At 48.7% G+C, this 18,759-nt stretch overlaps 1 protein-coding gene across 3 annotated transcripts in view; it reads left to right on the forward strand.

Moving 5' to 3' along the window:
• The window catches only part of CSRNP2 (cysteine and serine rich nuclear protein 2), a 38,123-nt gene extending 20,474 nt beyond the window's left edge, over positions 1–17,649 (forward strand). Inside the window, exons 1-5 of one of the 3 annotated variants that reach the window (XM_088661243.1) lie at positions 2,088–2,197; positions 2,393–2,641; positions 4,166–4,425; positions 9,602–9,898; positions 11,255–13,718. In XM_088661243.1, coding sequence (XP_088517369.1) covers positions 2,491–2,641; positions 4,166–4,425; positions 9,602–9,898; positions 11,255–12,157 — 1,611 coding nt within the window. In that variant the 5' untranslated portion in view covers positions 2,088–2,197; positions 2,393–2,490 and the 3' untranslated portion in view covers positions 12,158–13,718. Of the gene's footprint in view, positions 1–2,087; positions 2,198–2,392; positions 2,642–4,165; positions 4,426–9,601; positions 9,899–11,254 lie in introns of those variants that run through there. The other 2 variants (XM_035103126.3, XM_088661242.1) reach the window with 2 other exon arrangements.
• The last annotated feature ends 1,110 nt before the right edge of the window (positions 17,650–18,759 follow it).

The raw sequence follows: 18,759 nt of genomic DNA on the forward strand, positions 1-18,759 counted from the left end.
CACCACCCTGCTGGCATTTACTGAACAGCAGCCATGTTCTTGCATAGGCCAGATCTCCTCTTACCTTCTGGTCTCCCATCCAATGTGTGCTCTTGTGTCTTTTTGCTGGAGGGATGCAGGCATGTGTTTCACATCCATCTGCCCTTCCGTCAATAACATGTGATGGCAGAATTTTCTATTGTGTTTTTGTTGTTGTCATTGTCTGTTCTGTGGCTTCCACGCTGCTGTGAGATCAGCAAGACTATTGGCTGACTCCTCCTAGAGTACTGTGGGTAGCAACGGGGGTGGGGTGGGGGTGGAGAGCCATGGCCCGCAGAATTGGGTCAGCAGGTCTGCTGTGTTCGCTTACACCCCGTAGTGCAAGTCCGTGTTCCTTCCAAAAGGCTTAACCTAGTCTTTTGCTATTGGAGATTATGATCTGACTGCCTTGGGGCAGGATTATCCCATCCCTGCCAAATGCTGGGCTCCTGATGCACCTTCGCCTGGAACATCTGTTGCTGGCCCTGATTCGAGGCAGATCCCAGATGATGCCAAAATGGATCTGACCTAAGGCCATGCATTTTGTAGTTATTCAGTGATGACATTAAAAAGATATTCATGCAGATACTTATATTGTGCAATAGCCAAGTATCCTTCCACTGTGAATAATTGGCGTAAACAAATGTATTCCTGAGTGCATTGTGTGGTAAAATGGTTGCAATTTCCCAATTGGCTTCTGTCGTGCTGGAAGGCTAAGCTTAGTTTGCTCAAGATTCCTGTCTGCCTTCTCTCGGAATGTGAGTGCGCACATGACTACTCTTGCTCCCTTGGTGTCTGCTAACTGCACAAAAGGCAAGAGCAGATTTAACCACTCGGAGCCAGCTGCGTGCATACCACACATATCTGACTTGTAAACATGGTCAGAAATAGGAAAGCAAATGGTGTCTTCAGAACCCTTGGTTGCTTCAGTCCACCATAGAATTTCATCTCTCTGTGAGTGTGTGGTTTTTTGTTTTTTAAAAAAACCCTGTAACCATAAATAGCAAGGGTTTCATACTGGCTGCTTCTAATCCAGCTTTGTGCACCTAAGAATAGGTTGGATGCAGAGGGTCTAGAATTCTTCCCTTTAAAAAAGAAAGGGGGGAATAGTGGCAAGGGGGAGCAGAACACTCAAAATCCAACACTCAAAATGATGCGTATGAAACATGCGCATAGTAGATGGATGTAGAAACTCAGGTGTATGAAGGCTATAAAGGTGGGGCTGGCAGAATTCTTTTGGGAGCCCCCTAGGCCAGGAGGGGCTAACCTTTCTCAGGATGGGTGCTATTGATGACATAGCTGTGGCCAAGGTAGAAAAGAAAATCACTTAAATACCTTACAAAAAGGAAGTTGTGTGTTTTGTGGCAGGATGTGTTGGGGTGAAAAGAGTAATAAGCTGGAGAGACTTTGGTCCCATTGTCTGCCCTCCAAATGTTCAAAAACTCTCCCATTTGCAGCAGCTGCAGCCGGCATGACCAAGGTCAGGGATGTTGGGAATTGCAGTCCAGCGATGTCTGGAGGGCCACGGCTTCCCCATCCCTCCTACGTAACTCACAAAAGCAGTGCAGGTATGCAGAGCATTGTGTTCATAGTGAGGAAGACCTGAGCCACTTATCTTTGGCTTAACCGCTCTGAACTCTGAGTTACCCCATCTCACATATTGGTACACATCTTTGTGCAAAAGAATGTGGTGTTGGGTATCCTTTGTGCACCAGTAAAGGGCACTGTAATTTATGTTTTCTGTTGGCACCGGGCAGTAATGTATGACTGTGCATATTGATGCAGCATGTAAAACAAGCTAACACGCACAGAAGGGAAGGGTCGGCATCCTGGGCAGGCAACATACCCAATCTCTCAGGAATTTATTGTGGCAAAGGGGAAGGGAGCCGCCAGTACAGCAGCCTGAAGGGACAGAGTGAGCCGCAGGTTGGTCTGCTGAAGACCTGTCCCATGCCATTCGGCTTGTGGGTGGAACTGGTGCTGGATGAAGAAGCGACTGGAGCTGAGGCTGAAGAGTTATGTGGTTGCTTCATGCCTTCCTTCCCAGCATGCCAACTGCCTCTGGGGGCAACCAGTGGAGGTAGTAGGTGGCTTTGGGCGAGTGGTCGGCTTGAAGGAGCACAAACAGCTGAATGGAAGTGGACTGTGTCTGCAGCACGTACTTGGGAGCTGGTATGATGTAAGGGAAGCTGTTTAGCTCAGCACAGGGAAAGTAATGGGAAACAGGAGGGGAGCAGAGCTTGAGGAATTCATGGTACTAGTATGAGCTCGTGTGCGGCACTTCGTGAAATCTGTGTGCGATTCAGTTGTGTGGTCTGATTGAGTTGCTGATTCCGGCCCTCCCCTCCCTCCCCTCTTTGTTATCTGTTACCAGGTGCCCGGTACACCCCACGGATTGGCCTGGAGTTGGAGATCTTCAGTTGACACTAGTCCCCTTTCTGTTCTGTGGCTCTCCATGCGAGCCAGGGACAAATGGATGCAATCGCAAGTGCCAGCCTCAAGAGGAAGTTTGATGAGGTGGACGTGGGATCACCCATCTCCAACTCTGATGATGAGATCTCTAACAGCGACAGCGCAGACAGCTGCGACAGCGTCAATCCACCCAACTCCACCAGCTTCATACGTAAGTGGTTGGGCCCTTTGTCCTTCAGAACATGTGGCACACCCTGCCCAGGGGTTTTGTTTCAGCTTGATGGTATCTTCGGAATAATTTGCTTGCACTTAGCCGTAGAAGTCTTACTTCAGCAGCAGCACCCTCGTTGTTGCATGAAACTTTTACCCTGAGAAAAATGAGCATCCCAACATGGACCAGGAGGGTGCTGGGTTTGAGGCTCCGAGCAACTACTCCTTTGGAAACCTTTTCAAAAGCAGCACCCTCCCTGTGCCTTTGGCAGCTGTGTGTGGCCTGTGGCTAGTCATTGTTCCTAAACTCCCACCAGCTTGTTTATATAACCAAATGAAACCGACCGTCTTGCAATCGTTGGGTCTTGGGAGACTGGTGGTTTTAATAGCACTTTGGAATGCATAATAGGTTTCTTGTCCCCAACATGATCTTGAGGGAGTATGTATCCAGGGTGCTGCCTGCTTTTCCTGTATTGGGCCTTGCACAAAATGAATTACGTAAGGAGTTTTAAGGTACTCCAGCGTAGGAGTTGTGCAGTCCAGAATATAGTCATTGACTTTTGCCCTCACTTTGCTCTTTTTTCATAACGTTAAGGAGAACTGTTCAGTGAGCACACAGTCTTGTACCCCAGAACTTAAGTCTGGGTTTGTCTCTACCAGGGTGGTAGTTAGAGGAGCTTTGTTCAAAATTAACCACAGATGGGAGTCAAATTCTGTCCTGCTACTCTGATAGGTTAAGAAAAACTTCAGGGTCGCTGTTGTCTGGTGTATTTGTGGGGAGGCGTATTTTTAGAGGCAGTTGCTTCAAGGGAGGAGTCGGAGTTTTAAGGGATGTTCAGGAGACAAGAATTGGGGGTTGGCAACCATGGGGTGGCGGGGGAGAGAGAACTTCTGAGTAAAGGAATTCTACGCTGACTTCCTCTTTGTTTATTGTGCTTGTCTGAAAGGTGCTTTTATAAAAGAATGCTAAGATGGGAAAACACCCTCTCACACTTGTTTCTTGTAACTTGCTCGTTTATTTAACTAAACTGTGCTATTGCAGCACAGCGGCTTTGGGGGACCCATGGCTTCCTTCCATGGAAGCTTATCAGGTCAGTGATATGACCCCAGGATGACAGCTTCTACGCCGCAGCTGACATTCCTCTGCGATGCACAGCCACGGTAGACTGAGTATGTTGCTGATTGCACACTTGATCTAGCCTAGTGGGCCTGACCTCTTCATGGACTGTGTGTATGACAGTCTTACCCCATCTGGTGCCCTCTGGGTGTTGCTGAAATACGGTTCCCATCAGCCCTGGGGCTGGTGATGATTGTAGGAAACATCTGGAGGGCACCAGGTTTGGGAATATGCACAGATCTATAGTACCCAGGGATTCCATAATGTTTTGGAAGCTGCTGTGGTCAAGTGCCTATTATGTGAATGATAGGCCAGTTGTGACTGTGGGACTTTGGGAACCCCGATGACAAGGGAGCAAATATCTACTCGGCACTTGCTGTATCCATACCCTTCTCTCTCTCCTCCCAGCAACTTCCATCCTGAAAAGGCAGAAACAGTTGCGCAGGAAGAATGTGCGCTTCGACCAGGTGACGGTGTACTATTTTGCAAGGCGCCAGGGATTTACCAGCGTACCCAGCCAAGGGGGCAGCTCCTTGGGCATGGCGCAGCGCCACAACTCCATCCGCAGGTACACCCTTGGCGAATTTGCCCAGGAGCAAGAAGTGAACCACCGGGAGATCCTCAGAGAGCACCTCAAGGAGGAGAAGCTCCATGCCAAGAAAATGAAGGTACTGTGCTTTTTTGTGGCCATAAGCATCTCTCCCACTGGCTTGCAGAAGGTTTTAGTGTGTGGCTATAACTCCATGTAGATTTTGGCACATAGAATAGGGGCCATTAGCACAGCAACCGTGGGAAATTCGCTTTGTGTGCCCTTATCTGTTCATCCAGTCTGTAACATTAGCTGTATTAACCTGTAGGACCGATCTCTTAAGAAGCGTTAAAGACCAAGTGGCCTCTTACGCCCCTTGGCGCATTTGCAGATCTGCTACTGTTCTGCGTCAGAAAAAGATGAAAAATCTGCTTCTCCGGTTATTTTTTATTGGCCTGATTCTGCTAATCCATGGTAGCTCTGTGCCCCAAACTAAATTCTGTGCCTGTCCATCCCCCTCCATACACAGGTCCTTCACATGATGTTGGGACACAGCTAGGTGCAGTTGCTAATGCAAAAATGGGAGCATATGAGGTTTTTCCCCTAGGGGAAAAGAGCCTCAGCTTGCCAAGAGCTTTCCCAACAAGGGCGTGTGGAGGGAGGGTCATTTTAGCAGAAAGTGGCTTGCCAGTGAAAGAAGTAGAGGGATTCCCCAGCTTCTTGCAAATGAGGCATCAGAGCAGCACAGGCAGGAGGGGTCTATGAGTGACTCCAGCCAATTCTCCCCTAGTGACCTGGCACCAGCTTTTGCGCAGCCCCTTCTGCTTTCTGTCAAGCTGATTCATGAGGAGGCTGAGGAGCTGCGGTGAAAGATTCTGGGTCTTGGCCCTACCCCCTGGAAGCAAGCGCCTTGTTCCAGCCTTCTCCATATCATGCCTCCTGGCTGTCTGGCCTGTGTGTCCCTGGGGTTGCCTAGCAACTGGGTTTCCCTTCCCAGACTGGATGCTTCTGTCTACAAACCTAGAATTTCCAATCAGTCTCTGGCTGCCATGACAACCAGCTGAGCGAAAGAGACAAATACCCTTTCTTATAGTCCTTCCCCCGATTCCTTCCTTGTGCTGTGCATACTTCCAGTCGTGAGGAGGTGAACCTGTTTTGGGGTTGCACTATTTCAGGGTGCAGGGGTGGGCTCACATGGTGAAATGTTCATCCATACTAATGCTCCTTAGATTGCATTCAGCGTCACGCTAAGGAGAATGTTCCATCATCAGCACAATGATTTTTCCTCCTTGTGCATTGGAATGTTCTTCCCCTCTCCTGCCATTGTGCACCCCCAAAGTCTCTTCAAGGGGTTCTCTCAACCCTCCAGAGCAGATTTGGGGATGATGTACAGGGGAAAGGAGTGTTGCGCTAGCGCTAGTATTTTGTTGAATACCAATCACTAAATTATTTTTAATTATTCTTTTTAAAAGGTATTAATAATACTTGTATATAGAAAACACACACATCGGGGAGACGGGGGCTAGCCTAGAACCCTTTGTCCTCATGTGTTAGTTTTCCATGGTTGTGGATTTACTTATTTAATTGCATTTGAGCATCTCCCCCCACCTGCAGCCTCAAGTGGTACATTCCAAAAACAGGCTCACACACTCATCCATGAGAACTTCGCCTATATGCTATACAGAACTCCAGTCCCTGCAGTTCTGAAACTAAGGAGCACTTGGTTAGGACAGATCAGTAGTGACAAGGCAGTTGATCAAATACATGGCTGTAATTATAGGAAGCAAACACAAATGAAAGGGAAAGTAATTCTACAAAAATACCAATCTGGTTCCTGAATTCTGTGGGAAATACACCGTTTGAAGTGCACTCTCCTCAAGGAGGACTGCATCTGTACACTCCACACACAGTCCAGCTTTCAGAAGACCTTGGTTTTTCCGTACGTGTTTGGCAGGCAGCTGAGAGAGGCTTAGAAAAGTATGGGCTATACCTGAAAGTGTGGATTGTGGGGGTGGAAGTTAACGCAGAGATTTCCAGCGACCAGAGAACTAGTTTCACGTGGCCACCCTCTTGCCACCTATTCCTGGATCTGTCACTCCAGCCTCCCCCCCCTCCCCTCCCCAATCCCGCCACCCCTGCAGCATTCTTGTACAAATGCCCATACCCTCCACACATCTGTGTGAAAAAAGAGAATAAACTACCAACGCCTTCAAAGCTCTAAATTTCAGAAGCAAGATAACACAGCTCCCTTCTCGGTGCAGACCCAGCGGACCCCCAGCCTACGGCTTGTCTTCAAACGCCCTGCCTTGAGGATAGGCTCTGACTGCTTTCCACATAGCAAGTAGAGAGAGGGAAGAGAATGTGCTTGTCGCCAGCCTTGTTGCTTTCATCTCCTGCTTCTTCCAAGAATCACGGTTAATGGGTGCGTTTTAATATCGCAGCAATATTGTGTTGTAAAATGACCCAAGGTCACCCACGTTTCGGCACCCTCGGCAGGGAAAGCGGGCTTCCCAAAACCAAGCTGCAGCCGTTGCACCGCACTGCCTCTCGCTGCTTCCCATTGTATGTGAGCAGCAAAGCCAAGTAACGTTCCTCCCACCTCATTCACTCCTGCGATGATGCTTTGTTGCATCACGTCTCTGAGGAATAGTCCCTCTGTAATCCTGTGGCCAGTCTGATGAAATCGCTTCCACTTGCTTTGTTTTGTGCAGGCAGGTCTCTCTGCCATTGGCGATACTTTTGGCTGTGAGCACAGGTCTGGGATTGTGGGGTTGGGGAGAGAACAAAATTTGCTCTGCTCCATACAAGTTGAGGGAGAGCAGCTGTCCTCTGTGGAGCTCCCTGACTGAACCGATGTTCACAGCTGTGGAACTAGCAGTAGTTAGGCTTTCTGTGTCCTCATTGTCCTCATGGAAAGAGGTGCGTAGACTTCTTTAGCGTAGGAATTCAGTGGTCACTCTTCAAAACCATCCATAAGTACAAGAACATGCTTAGGAACCCTGCTGCTTCTAATACTCGGAGGTTTGGTTGCATTTCCCAAGAAAGTTCATAAAATAAAAATGGCAAAAGTCCTCTTGCCTCTGTCCCATTGCAATACAATTGCCTTCTTTCTTTCCTCCTTCCCCTTTGTGTCTTGTCGGCATGGAGTCCTTATTATGCTTGTGCCAGAAAAGACAAATTATATGGTGGAAGTTCTGATTGCAGATGCATTTGGGGGAAAGTGGCATCTTATTAGGTGTAAATGGAGCAGAAGAAAGAGATGTGGTACTTCAAGCAGCACTGAACTCAAAAGAACAGAAAATGGAGTGCAAAACAAATTGTGCTGCCTTCCCCCAATCATTTTGGTTAAGTTGTCTTTTTAAAACTTAACCTTGCAAACATGAAGGCTAGAAAACATTCCCCCTCAGTCCCTCAGGATTCTGTAGAATGCAACACATTCTGCACTCTCCTGTTCTCTACCTCGCCTCAGTCCCTTGAAAGATGCAAGCACTTGCTTGCGGCTCACTCACGATTAGTGCGCCTTCTGTCTCCCACCTACAGATCAGATTGTAAGCTCCTGCAGGCAGGGACTTTCTGCCCTGGTTTATATTACTGTGTAAAATGCATTGTACGTTGATAGCGCTATAAATAACCCAAAGCTGAAAGGGTGATGTGCACGGATGCGCCAGGGTGCCACAATAAAACATAGAATTTTGGAGTTGGAAGGTACTATGAGAGTCATCTAGTTCAGCCCCCTGCAAGGCAGGAATCTTTCAGCCAAGGTGGGCTCGGACCCATGGCCCCGAGAGTCTCATGCTCTGCCGAAGAAGCGATCCCAGCTCATATGCTCTAGTTCTGTTTTGTCCCTTGTTTTGCCCCCCCCCCATCATCATCACCACCACCAATCTGGCTTGTAGTAGAATATGGGCTGTTTCATGTATTAAGCTCAACATTAATTCATAGGTGAATAGATGGATGAATGGATGGATAGATTTTTTTATGTATTGAAATATTTGTATGTTGCAATTTCATTTTAAAAAAAACAAAGCTTTTTACACCAATTACTGTACTACAATTAAAAACTACACAAAAATTAAAACAGATCACCAGCTATTACAAGGACATGTGACAGTTGCATTGGAAACTGCCTTCTAAGCCAGCCTACTGGACCAGTATTGTCTCCCTGAAAAAAGGAGCTCTCTGGGGTTTCAGGCAGAAATCTTTCCCGTCCCCAGAGATGGAACCTGGGACCTTCTGTGTGCCAAATGTGTGCTGTGCCAGTGAGCTGTGACTCTTTCCCATGCGTTACAGGGACCTGGAATTGGATGTGGCTCTCTGTCAAGGGGTACACTTTGTGGCAAGCCCTGGTTTTCTCCTATGCAATGCAAGAATCCTCAGGAGGGATGATAGTGTCTTCTCCCTTAATTATTATTCCTATTGTAATCTGAGCTGGTCTTTTTGACCTAGATAGAGAAGAGGAGTAACTCGCAGAGAAATATCTTCCAGGACTTGGGATCTTCCTTAAAGGCTGTGTGAACATGGCTTGTGCAATCAGTGCTTCGAAAAGTCTCTGCCCCCCATCTACTTTCCAAGAAACCCTAAATTGCTCAATCTAAGCATTCCTCTTGCATATAAAATTGCGCTTTGAATGTGCAGCTTTTCAAAGCATTTGGAATGTATTTACTTTAAGGAGTGGGGGTTTCTTTGGCTACTAGCCTGAGTGGCTAAGTTTCCCCTCCACTGAATGTGACTTGCAAAGAACCACAAGGGTAGAGAGTGCCCTGTTGCATTCATATCTCGGTGGTGAGCTTCCAAAGGTGTTTGGCTGGCCACTGAGAAGAGGATGGTGGGCCAGGTGGGTCTTTTTGGTGTGATCTAGCTGGCCGCTCTTCCATTGTTAAGGAGCAGTTGCAAGGGGGGAGATAACAGAAAGAAGGGCATGGAAGTGGAAGACAGGTGTGTGTCTTAGGGACTAGTGAACTGTGGAAGAGGGATAAAGGACTGCAGGCAATGGGTGGCCCATCACTTAACTGCCAGAATGCCTGCCAAGCCCTCATCACACCTGGCCAGGTTTCCCAGCTTCACTCTGAGTGAGACGTGGGCAGTTTTTAAATTTTTTAAGCCTAAAATTCTTGGGAGACTTGCATTCTGTGCTGCATCCCAAGATTTTGCTCTGACGCAAAGATGTGCAGAATAAATTTTCAAATTTCAACCCAAGGAAATTGCTTGTCTCTCGGCAGATTGCAAAGCGGGATGCGGCTTAGAGAGTGTTGAAGATTAACTTTGCTGGTGTGTGTCTGTGTGTCTTCTCTCTTCTTCCCCCACCCCACCCAAAGCTGACCAAGAATGGCACCGTGGAGTCGGAGGAGGCAGATGGGCTGACTCTCGAGGACGTCTCTGATGACGACATAGATGTAGAGAATGTGGAGGTGGACGACTACTTCTTCCTGCAGCCCCTGCCCACCAAGAGGCGCCGCGCCCTCCTCCGAGCCTCGGGGGTTCATCGCATCGACGCGGAGGAGAAGCAAGAACTCCGCGCCATCCGCCTGTCGCGGGAGGAATGCGGCTGTGACTGCCGGCTGTACTGTGACCCTGAGGCCTGTGCCTGTAGCCAGGCTGGAATTAAATGCCAGGTCAGTGGGGAAACCGCTAGGCTTTGGCCTGAATTATACCACGCCGTCTTTGTCTGTCTGTCTGTCTGTCCCTTTGGTGTTGAAGCGTGTTCATTTAAGGTCTTTGTGTCTGCATTCGCCCTGAGCTTGCAAGGAGACACAGTTGCGCTCCATAGTAAGTCCGATGCTCTGTTGTGCGCCCTGGTAAATTAACACACTGAAAGGTCTTGTGTGATCCTGTGGTGACACTTGGGCCTTCGCGCATCTGAGGCAAAGAGAGAGGCAGTCCCCCATTATCTCAGGAGGAATGTCCCCAAATAGAAGGTAATTGTTTTGGACTCTGTTTGGGTTTGGGGGAGAGAGGGGAGGGGGACAGCAAGATGAGGTGGATCTTTGTTGTAGGGGAGCTGAAAGGGTTTCTAGGATGAGCAGCCCTGGTTGCTATTGAGCGATAACTCTGTCCTTGCAGTCTGCATGGTATCCTCATAGTTACTCTGCATGTCCCTCTGCTCCCCTCTACTGGCTGCCTTCTGAAATGAACAGATTAAGAAAAACACTTTCTCCATAAATTTGCAGCATTTGTGCAATTCTAAGCACATGTTCATGTTTTGTTTTGTTGTTTTGTTTTCCATTATTCTGCTCCTCCTGTTCCTGTGGGGGGAGCACCAGGGAAAACTATTCAGGATCCACCAGAAATCTTGGCTCTGTTTCCACCCCATCCGCCTTCTGAAACTTTTTAGTATTGCCTGTGCTCTTTTATGCTGTCTTTGCATCCGTTAGAGCTACAAACTTGCGTTCTAATTTTTATATTTGCTGAAATGAAAGCTGAGATTCTCAGGATGCTGAGCTCCTCATCCATTAACCAAATTCTATGTTTTCACTATGTAGAATTGGTTTTGCATGTTGTCCTTCTGTTCTAACACAGTCCTTAATATTTCCCCCCACATTTGCATCCTTTTCTTCTGCTGGCAGCTTTTTATGTGATAAATGTGCAGTTTTGGTGGGGTGCGGGGGGAGGACTCAGATATTTCCCCCTCAGTGATGTGCTTCCAATGGAAGGATTAATTCCCTGGCACTAAAGCTGCACCATTTGATCACTTGTCTTGGCAAGCAGACCTGATATTTTTTCTTTTAGCATCTAGAGATTGGCTTGGGGAGGGGGCTGCATGCACACTTGGCTGTCCTATTGCTTACCAGCGGCAGCCTGCATGAATTTTGTATGCTCCTCCCGACAGGAACTTGACTTCTGTTTACTCCAAGGCCTTCCCCCCCCCCCCAAAAAAGAAAACCTTGGCTAGGCTTGCATCATCCACTCCCTGCCGCAGTGCTCTCTCCCGCTGGGCACAGTTTCACTGTCCCTCAACTTCCCCCACCCAGGTGGACCGAATGTCCTTCCCGTGCGGCTGTTCCAGAGATGGCTGTGGGAACATGGCGGGGCGCATTGAATTCAATCCCATCCGGGTGCGGACTCATTACCTCCACACCATTATGAAACTGGAGCTGGAGAATAAGCGGCAGGTGAGCCGCCCCCAGACTCTGGAGGAGGAGGCTGTCGCCGCCCCTCCCAGCTCCAGCGGCGACTGGCTGGGGGCCCAGACCCCCGAGACGCAGGACTTCCAGGAGTTCATGGCGGAGAACGAAACGGCGGTCATGCACCTGCAGACGGCCGAGGAGCTGGAGCGGCTGAAGGCCGAAGAAGACTCGAGCAGCGGCTCCAGCGTGGAGAGCCTGGGGGTGTGCATTTTGGAAGAGCCCCTGGGGGTCCCCGGCGGGTTGTGCCCTAGCCTGGCCACGCCCATCCTCATCCAAGCCCAGCTGCCCCTGGGCTCCTCCGTTCTGTGCTTTGCGGACAACTCTGAGCAAGCCAGCTCAGCCGAGGGCGGCCAAGCCTACTTGAACAATGGGCCGGTTGTGTACTATCAGGTCGACCAAAGGTCGATGCTGGGGGCGAAGGGCGAGGGCAGCGCCGAGGAGCCCGAGATTCCCCCTCGCTACCCAGACGAGAAGGAGCTGAGCGTTTACTCCGTCCCGGTGACCTCGCTGGTGCCTTGCGCCAGAGCCGCGGTCTCCGGCAGGGTGGAAGGGGGCAAAGCGGCCCTGTCCCCGGAGCCCCTTGCTTCTGAAAGCTGCCCGCCTGAGGTTCCTCCGCCAAGCCTGTCATTCCACACAAACGTGCCACAGGACAGTTTCCGGCCCCAGAGTTTGGGGCAGTCTCCGGAGAGGGCCTGTGAGCTGCCTTCGTCGGAGGAGTGCTCCCTGGGACCTGCTCTGGCCGTGTGACCCATCCTGACCCACTGTAGTAGCTCTTAATCTTGGGTGTCTATTTATTGACAGAATTTATCTAACGGCCACAGGCCCCCGGGGGATTATTTAACGTGGGGCGTTGGGAGGGGGGGAGCGTTGAAAGAGGGGACTGCTTTGTACAGGCTCACTATAAAACGAACTACACCCAAGCGCTTACAGCTGTCTCGGGGGGGTCAAGGGTTTCTTCTGCGGATTGGGTGGCCTCTTAACACGGAAGCACCTGGACTACGGACAGGAAACGGTCTAATTGGAGCGGCTGCAGGGCAGGCACCTTATCCCCCCATCCTGCAAGGACCAAACGTGAATGTTTGTCATGGAAGCAATAGAGTGAAGCTGCCTTTTCTCCCAGAGCGCTCAATGGAGTTTTTTGGGGGGATAGGGTAGAAGAGGATGTTGCTACTGCTACGGAATATCACAAATCCATACATGCTGTGGAATCTCTCTCTGGCTCCGAGTGCAGCTGCCTCCACCTGTACCATTTTGTCATCTTTCAGTGCCCTGTCTTCTTGGTAACTGTGACCTCCTTTAACCCGCTTGAACTGCTCTGGCCAGTTGCACAGCTTTAGGCTCTTACAAACTCTTATTTATGTGACTATTATTGCTGCCCTTCCTTCCCTAGGAGAACTTCTATTTTCTTCTTCCCACCCACCCCCATTTTAAATTCCATATGGATTAACGCTGACCGTGACTGGTTACACCTGCAGTTTGGCATGCAACTGTCCATACTGAACCATTGCCCTCTGGGATCCTCCTTGCCCAGTGGCTTCATCCCAAGCAGGCTTACTCTCCATCTCGATGGCTCTGAATGGGGTCCGGTGAGATCGATCAAGTTCCATTGTTTCTTTCTTAACTAACAAAATGTGCTGATTGTTTACTGGGACTTCTATGACACTCCAGTGTCCATTCTGAGCTGGGTTTTTCTGCCTCTATGATGTTAATCCCTTCTGTGATCTGATTCTTGAACATGCAATGCACTTGGGGTGGGGGGTGGCGGTTTGATCTTCTCAGTGGAGGTAAAGATCTCTGTAAAGAACTGACCTTTTGGGTGGACAGGGAAGTCCAGCAGAGTAATTATCCTTCTGCCCTGTCGTTCCACTAATTTTATTTCTCCTTCCCGTCAGCTGTTTCAAGACATTCCAATCTAGTTGCACACTAGTTTGGAGGTGGATCTGAGAGCTCTATATACTCTCTTGCTACTTGCCAGCACCCTAGCCTTCTGGATGAATCTGAATATGCAATGCAACTGTAGCCGGCTGTGTTACGAGCACAAGGGGTTAGCAAGCGTGCAATAGGGTGGCAGTGGAGAAGACTTCCAAGCTGTATGCATCTCCTGAGATCTCCATCGCAAGGAAGGGGTGCAATTAGCTGTTCTTATTAGAAGGAAAGGGACGAGGGCGGGGTGTCCTCAGAGCTGCCACGCTCTCCTTGTCCTACTGATGGTTCTCTCGCTGCAAGATAACGAAAGCACTTTCTGCATCCACCCTCCTTGGCATTCTTCTCCCCTAGCTTTTTGTAGTAAAGTAACAAGATTATTGCCTTCCTCTGCAGCTCACTGTTCTGGGCCAGCTTGGCTATCACCATGGCTTCCGTGTGGTGTGCCTTTAAATCAGGAGTGGCTTACTTAATGGCATTCCAGATGTTGCTGGACTCCCAACTCCCATCATCCCTGACCATTGACTAAGCTCACTGTAAATGATAGGAATGGTAGCCCCAGCAGCATCTGAGACCCAAGGTTGAAGAACACTGCTCTAAATACACCACTTTAGCTTGAAACCAGCACTGAACTTCCCCCGCTTTATAATCTCTTTCCTTCCCCAGACTGTTCATGACCTCCGTTACTTGCGTAAGCCCTTTGGGATATTTAATTTCCTGCCATTCGTTGCAGCCTTCCCCATTCCAGTGCACTCTGGATGTTTTTGGGCTACAACCAGTGCTATTTTTCTTGAAAAAGAGGTGCCGGAACTCACCATGAACGCCTCCCTTGTTATAACAGCAATGGCACCCACCTGGGAGGCGCCGGAACTGAATTCCACCAAGTTCCAGCTGGGGAAAAAAATCCCTGACTACACCTCCCATCATCCCTAACCATTGGCCAAGCTGGCAAGGGCAGGTGGGAGTTGTAGCCCTGTCTGGAGGGCACCAGGTTGGGGAAGGCTGCCTGGAGGATTCCCTAGGCAGTACAAGACTGCTGTACTTATATTTATATAGAAGGGAGGGTGAAATCTAAGCAGCCCATGCGAGAAGCATTCTTCCTTCATCACTTAATTCTATCTGGGAGCTAACACGTGCGTAATCTTAAATTGTACGAAATGCGTGCTGTCTTTTCAGAAGGCAGCTTCTTCCTAAACAGGACTACCTGAAACAGCATCTGGCCGGTGTTTTGGATACTGGTTGGGGGAAGAGGGGCTGGTTGACAAGAACCCCAAGCCCATGATCCCTCTTAAACCATAAAGGTGCTTGGTGATGGAGACAGAACAGAGCCCATGTTACCAGCAGCTGCATCTAACCCACTTCTTTGCCTCCACCTTTATCACAATGATAAATGGTGGCTAACAGAGATGTAAAAAAATTGCGGAAATTTTGAAGCCTTGGTGGTGGAAACTGGTTCTTTTTTTCCCCTTGGGGGGGGGGGAATGGGGAAGTTTGGGGGGGGTTGAAATAAGAACATAAGAGCAGCCTTCTGGATCATGCCAATGTCCCGTCCAGTCTAGCATCCTGTTCTCACAGTGGCCAACCAGATATATGCAATTCTTACCAAACCTACATTTATTTTACTGCTTTTAATAACCCCAAATGCCTAATTCATAACTTAATTTATAAAAATTTTACTCTGGAATTTCCAGAGCAATTCTATGCATGTTTACCCAGAACTAAGACCTTTTCTGTTTAGCGTTCCAGAGATAAGCGCACGCAGAATTGCTGCCGGCTGCCATCCCCTCTACGCACTTATCTGGGAGTGAGTCACGCCAAACCAATGAGACTTGATTCTGAGCGATCAGGCTGCAAAGGATCGTGCTGTTATAGCAGGGGGTCTGTGTCACTTTCACTTGAGGGGAGAGGGGAAAAGGAAGGGAAGGACCCAGCCAAAAGGATAGGTGTAGAATATCCACTTCTACTGTGTTCATAATACACATTTTGAGTGAGCAAAAACTTGCCTTAAAGCATTTAAGTCGTTCCAAAAAAAGAAAATGCTCCAAATTTCCATTTTTTCCATCAGAAAGTGGATTCTAGGGCAACACACACCCTGTTTTTTCTGGAAAGTTTCCAGATCTGGAAAAGCCCATCCTTCTGAAATGGCACTAGCTCCTAGGGAGATAAGGTGAACAGAAGCAATGTAGTCCTGGAAATGACAGCAACAGGGAGAGAGGTTTTCCTTTCCTTCTGGAACAGCTCCTGACCCTCCCAGTAATATTGCAGCCCATGGAAACTTCACGCTGCTGGGTTGATGAGACTTCCGACCAGATGGTGAGTATTTAAGTATATAAAAAGGCTTCGGTACTTTATAACTCCTCCCCGATCTTCTTTTAACTCCCAAGCTTTCCATCCGCTGCTTAGTGTCAATACCGCACACCTGAGCTTCCTGCGCTCCGTCTCACAAATAAGTACTTAATTGCTGCCTCGCCACCTCCTGCTGCAGTGAACGGTTTAGAAACTGCGCCAGCGCATGCAGGAGCCAGGCTTCTTTGTGCAATGACTTTTGAAATCGGGCAGGGAAGGGAGAAGAGGACCCAGAAGCACCGGAACGAGAAAAGCCTTAAAATGTCTATCACAGTCCCATTTACTGCCTTGCGAAGCAAAGAGGGCCGTGCAAACAAACGGGTGTCACTGGCCTCGTTGCTAGGAGTTCTGCTGCTAATATTTGGGGTTTTCTCCCATGCTTCTCTACAACCAGGGCTTGAAAACGGGCACTGGCGACATTGCTAGGTATCCTCCCCCCCCCCCCCAGTTTCCAGACGTTTACAAAATAAAAGGTGCTATTAAAAAGCTGGCTTTAGTCTCAAAGGCAGTCATTTCCAGATGCGACCCTCTCTGTAGCATATGTGTCTGTTGTGCTTGGAGTTTCACAGAGCAGAAGAGTTCTAGCAGGGGGGGGGGGCAAGGGATGTGCTCCCTCTACAAAGTTGCGCCGCCTGTCATCCTAGGCCAAAGGTGCAAAGGAAGTAGGGTTGAAATGCCCCATCATAGAAACCTCCCCAAGTTCATTGTAACACCACTGTAACTTTTAGGGTGCATGTCCAGTCCCCACCGTTCCCTTGCCTTGTGGCGCGACTAGCAGTGGACACTCCCAGGGTGTACCATTTGTATCTACGGCTTCCTGCTGATGCGTGCAAGGCAAAAAGGACTCCGTCACCCTGCTGGAACACTTCCAGCTGGCCTTGGAGCCATGGCCAACTGTGGTGGAGTTGTGTCCTAAAGGAAACGGTTATAATGCCTGACCACCAACCCCTTATATTTGTAGCCTTTAAACTCCACACTGCTGCACGTTCTTTTCTTTGGGGATTGGCTGTGATCAGCTCTAAGGAAGAGATGTAAATGGGACACGCCTTGGCCGCTGGCAAATTCTCACAATTTAAGAACTTGGTTCTTTTGAGTGCTTTAAAGCTGCTGCAGCCCATTGATGACAGGGTAGTCTGCTCTGCAAATGGAAACAACTTCACACTTAAAATATCTGCTTTTTGAAGCTGGAAAAGGAATTATTATGACTGACATTCCAAGAAGCAGAGGATGTTGAAATAGGTTAATAGAAACCCATTGAATAAAACTGGCACCGTGGACACATACCCAGGCAGCATCTGAATTGATTGCTCCATCACTCTTGTCCTGGCCCTATGCTGTAATTGTGTCCATGAGCCAGCAAAGCTGTTGTGATCTTTTGCGCCTGTGACCTTGGGAAAAACAAAGCAGCGTGTCGCCTTGATGGAAGGACAAAGTAAAATGGCTTTTGGGTGGGATGACCTGGTTGCAGGTGAAAAAAATATAAATCCTCAACTCCAAATCATGTTGGGAAATGGATCTGATTTTCCTTCACTTGGCTTTTTTTTAAAAAAAGACTTTATAAAGTGCTGGTACAGCATACCCATAACAAAATGGGCTAGTGTTGTCCCAGAGCAATCACACACACACACTCCTTTCTCCTCCCCCTCCCCCTCCTCTTTTTTGGTGCTAGTGAACTGTTTACATGGGAATGGCCCTTTTACTACCTGTTTGGAAGACTCATTAACTAGGCCCCAGTTTGAGACATTTGGTACAAGCCCTGCCCCCTTCATCAGTCGTGACTTGGACAACTTTATAACTTGCTCTCCGCTCTCCTGCCTCACATGGTATACAGGTGGCATTTTCAATGTGAATCCAAAGCTTGTCAGGTCCTCTACATTTTGTTTTGCCTTTTATGTTATTTTCATTGTGATAATGCTGTATTTAAAGAGGATATTTAAGTGTAAAAATAAAGAAATGCTTGAACTTGCAAAGCAGCTTCTGTCCTCAATGCAAAAGTTAGCAATAGTGGTTTAGGTTATTGCTGCTCACTTAATAGTGCAACGGACATGCAAACTTTCATAATCCTGATTAGAGCCGAGATCATGTGCTCCCGCTGCTCTTGCATGGTGCATGTTGTCTGCAAAACCGCTAATCTAGGATTTATAAACTATGGGTTGTATTCAATGCAGTGCTGGTGATTGTTCATGCCACATGCACTGACAGAGCTCCCCTCTCCTCACCCCGCACATCATTCCGGGAGGGGAAGAAGTCCTGTTGCGCTGACTTCCACTAGTGCAGTTACTGAGTTTAATTGGCCCTATAATTTCAGTCTTTGAGCAGAATCTGCCTTGTAATGATGCACACACAATATATGGTTGGTTCAGAAACAAAGCACCAAGACCACACTGGATAGCAGTACCTGTTCTAAGGCAGTTCATGCAACTGGGCTTACCCTTGTTTTTGCATCATGTAGAATCTGTTTACTTCATTCAGAGTGAAATATCAGTGGGGCCTTTCAGAGAGGCTGTGGCTTACTTGCCTGTAGAGTACAGCTTGGAATATAGTTAATAAAAGCACAAGCTGTGTCCGCCGCAGCTGATCCCTGGCAAGCAGAGCCAGCCGTTTCTTGGCAGGGGAAATAAACGCTTGTTACAAAGAACAACTGGGGTACAGTGTGTGTTGGCCATGGCCCTTGCCTGTATGCTGCATAAACTTATTGTCCTGCATAAACTGCAGGACTGATTGGGGAAATGACAAGGTGAATAGCTTTGATCAGGGGTAACAAACATACGGCCCGGGGGCCAGATAAGGCCTGAGGGACTCGTTCATCCAGCCTGCAACGACCGCCACTGCCCGCTCTTCCCGGCGTGGGGACCAATTTCCGGGTCAGAGGCGCATTGGAAATAGCTTGTGTGCATGCGCACAAGCCTCCTCCGACCTGGATGTGCACCAGAAATTGTGTGTGCACCTATGGCGCACGCTCCCCTGCCCTCCGGCCCATCGCACAATCATCGCTCGAGACACCGGCCTGAGGCAAAGAAAGCTTGGAGACCCCTGAATTTATGGTCCCAGCAGTGTGCCTGTCTAAGCTATTACCAAGC

Source organism: Zootoca vivipara, chromosome 2, assembly GCF_965207765.1.
Source record: "Zootoca vivipara chromosome 2, rZooViv2.hap1.1, whole genome shotgun sequence".
Taxonomy (NCBI): Eukaryota; Metazoa; Chordata; class Lepidosauria; order Squamata; family Lacertidae; genus Zootoca; species Zootoca vivipara.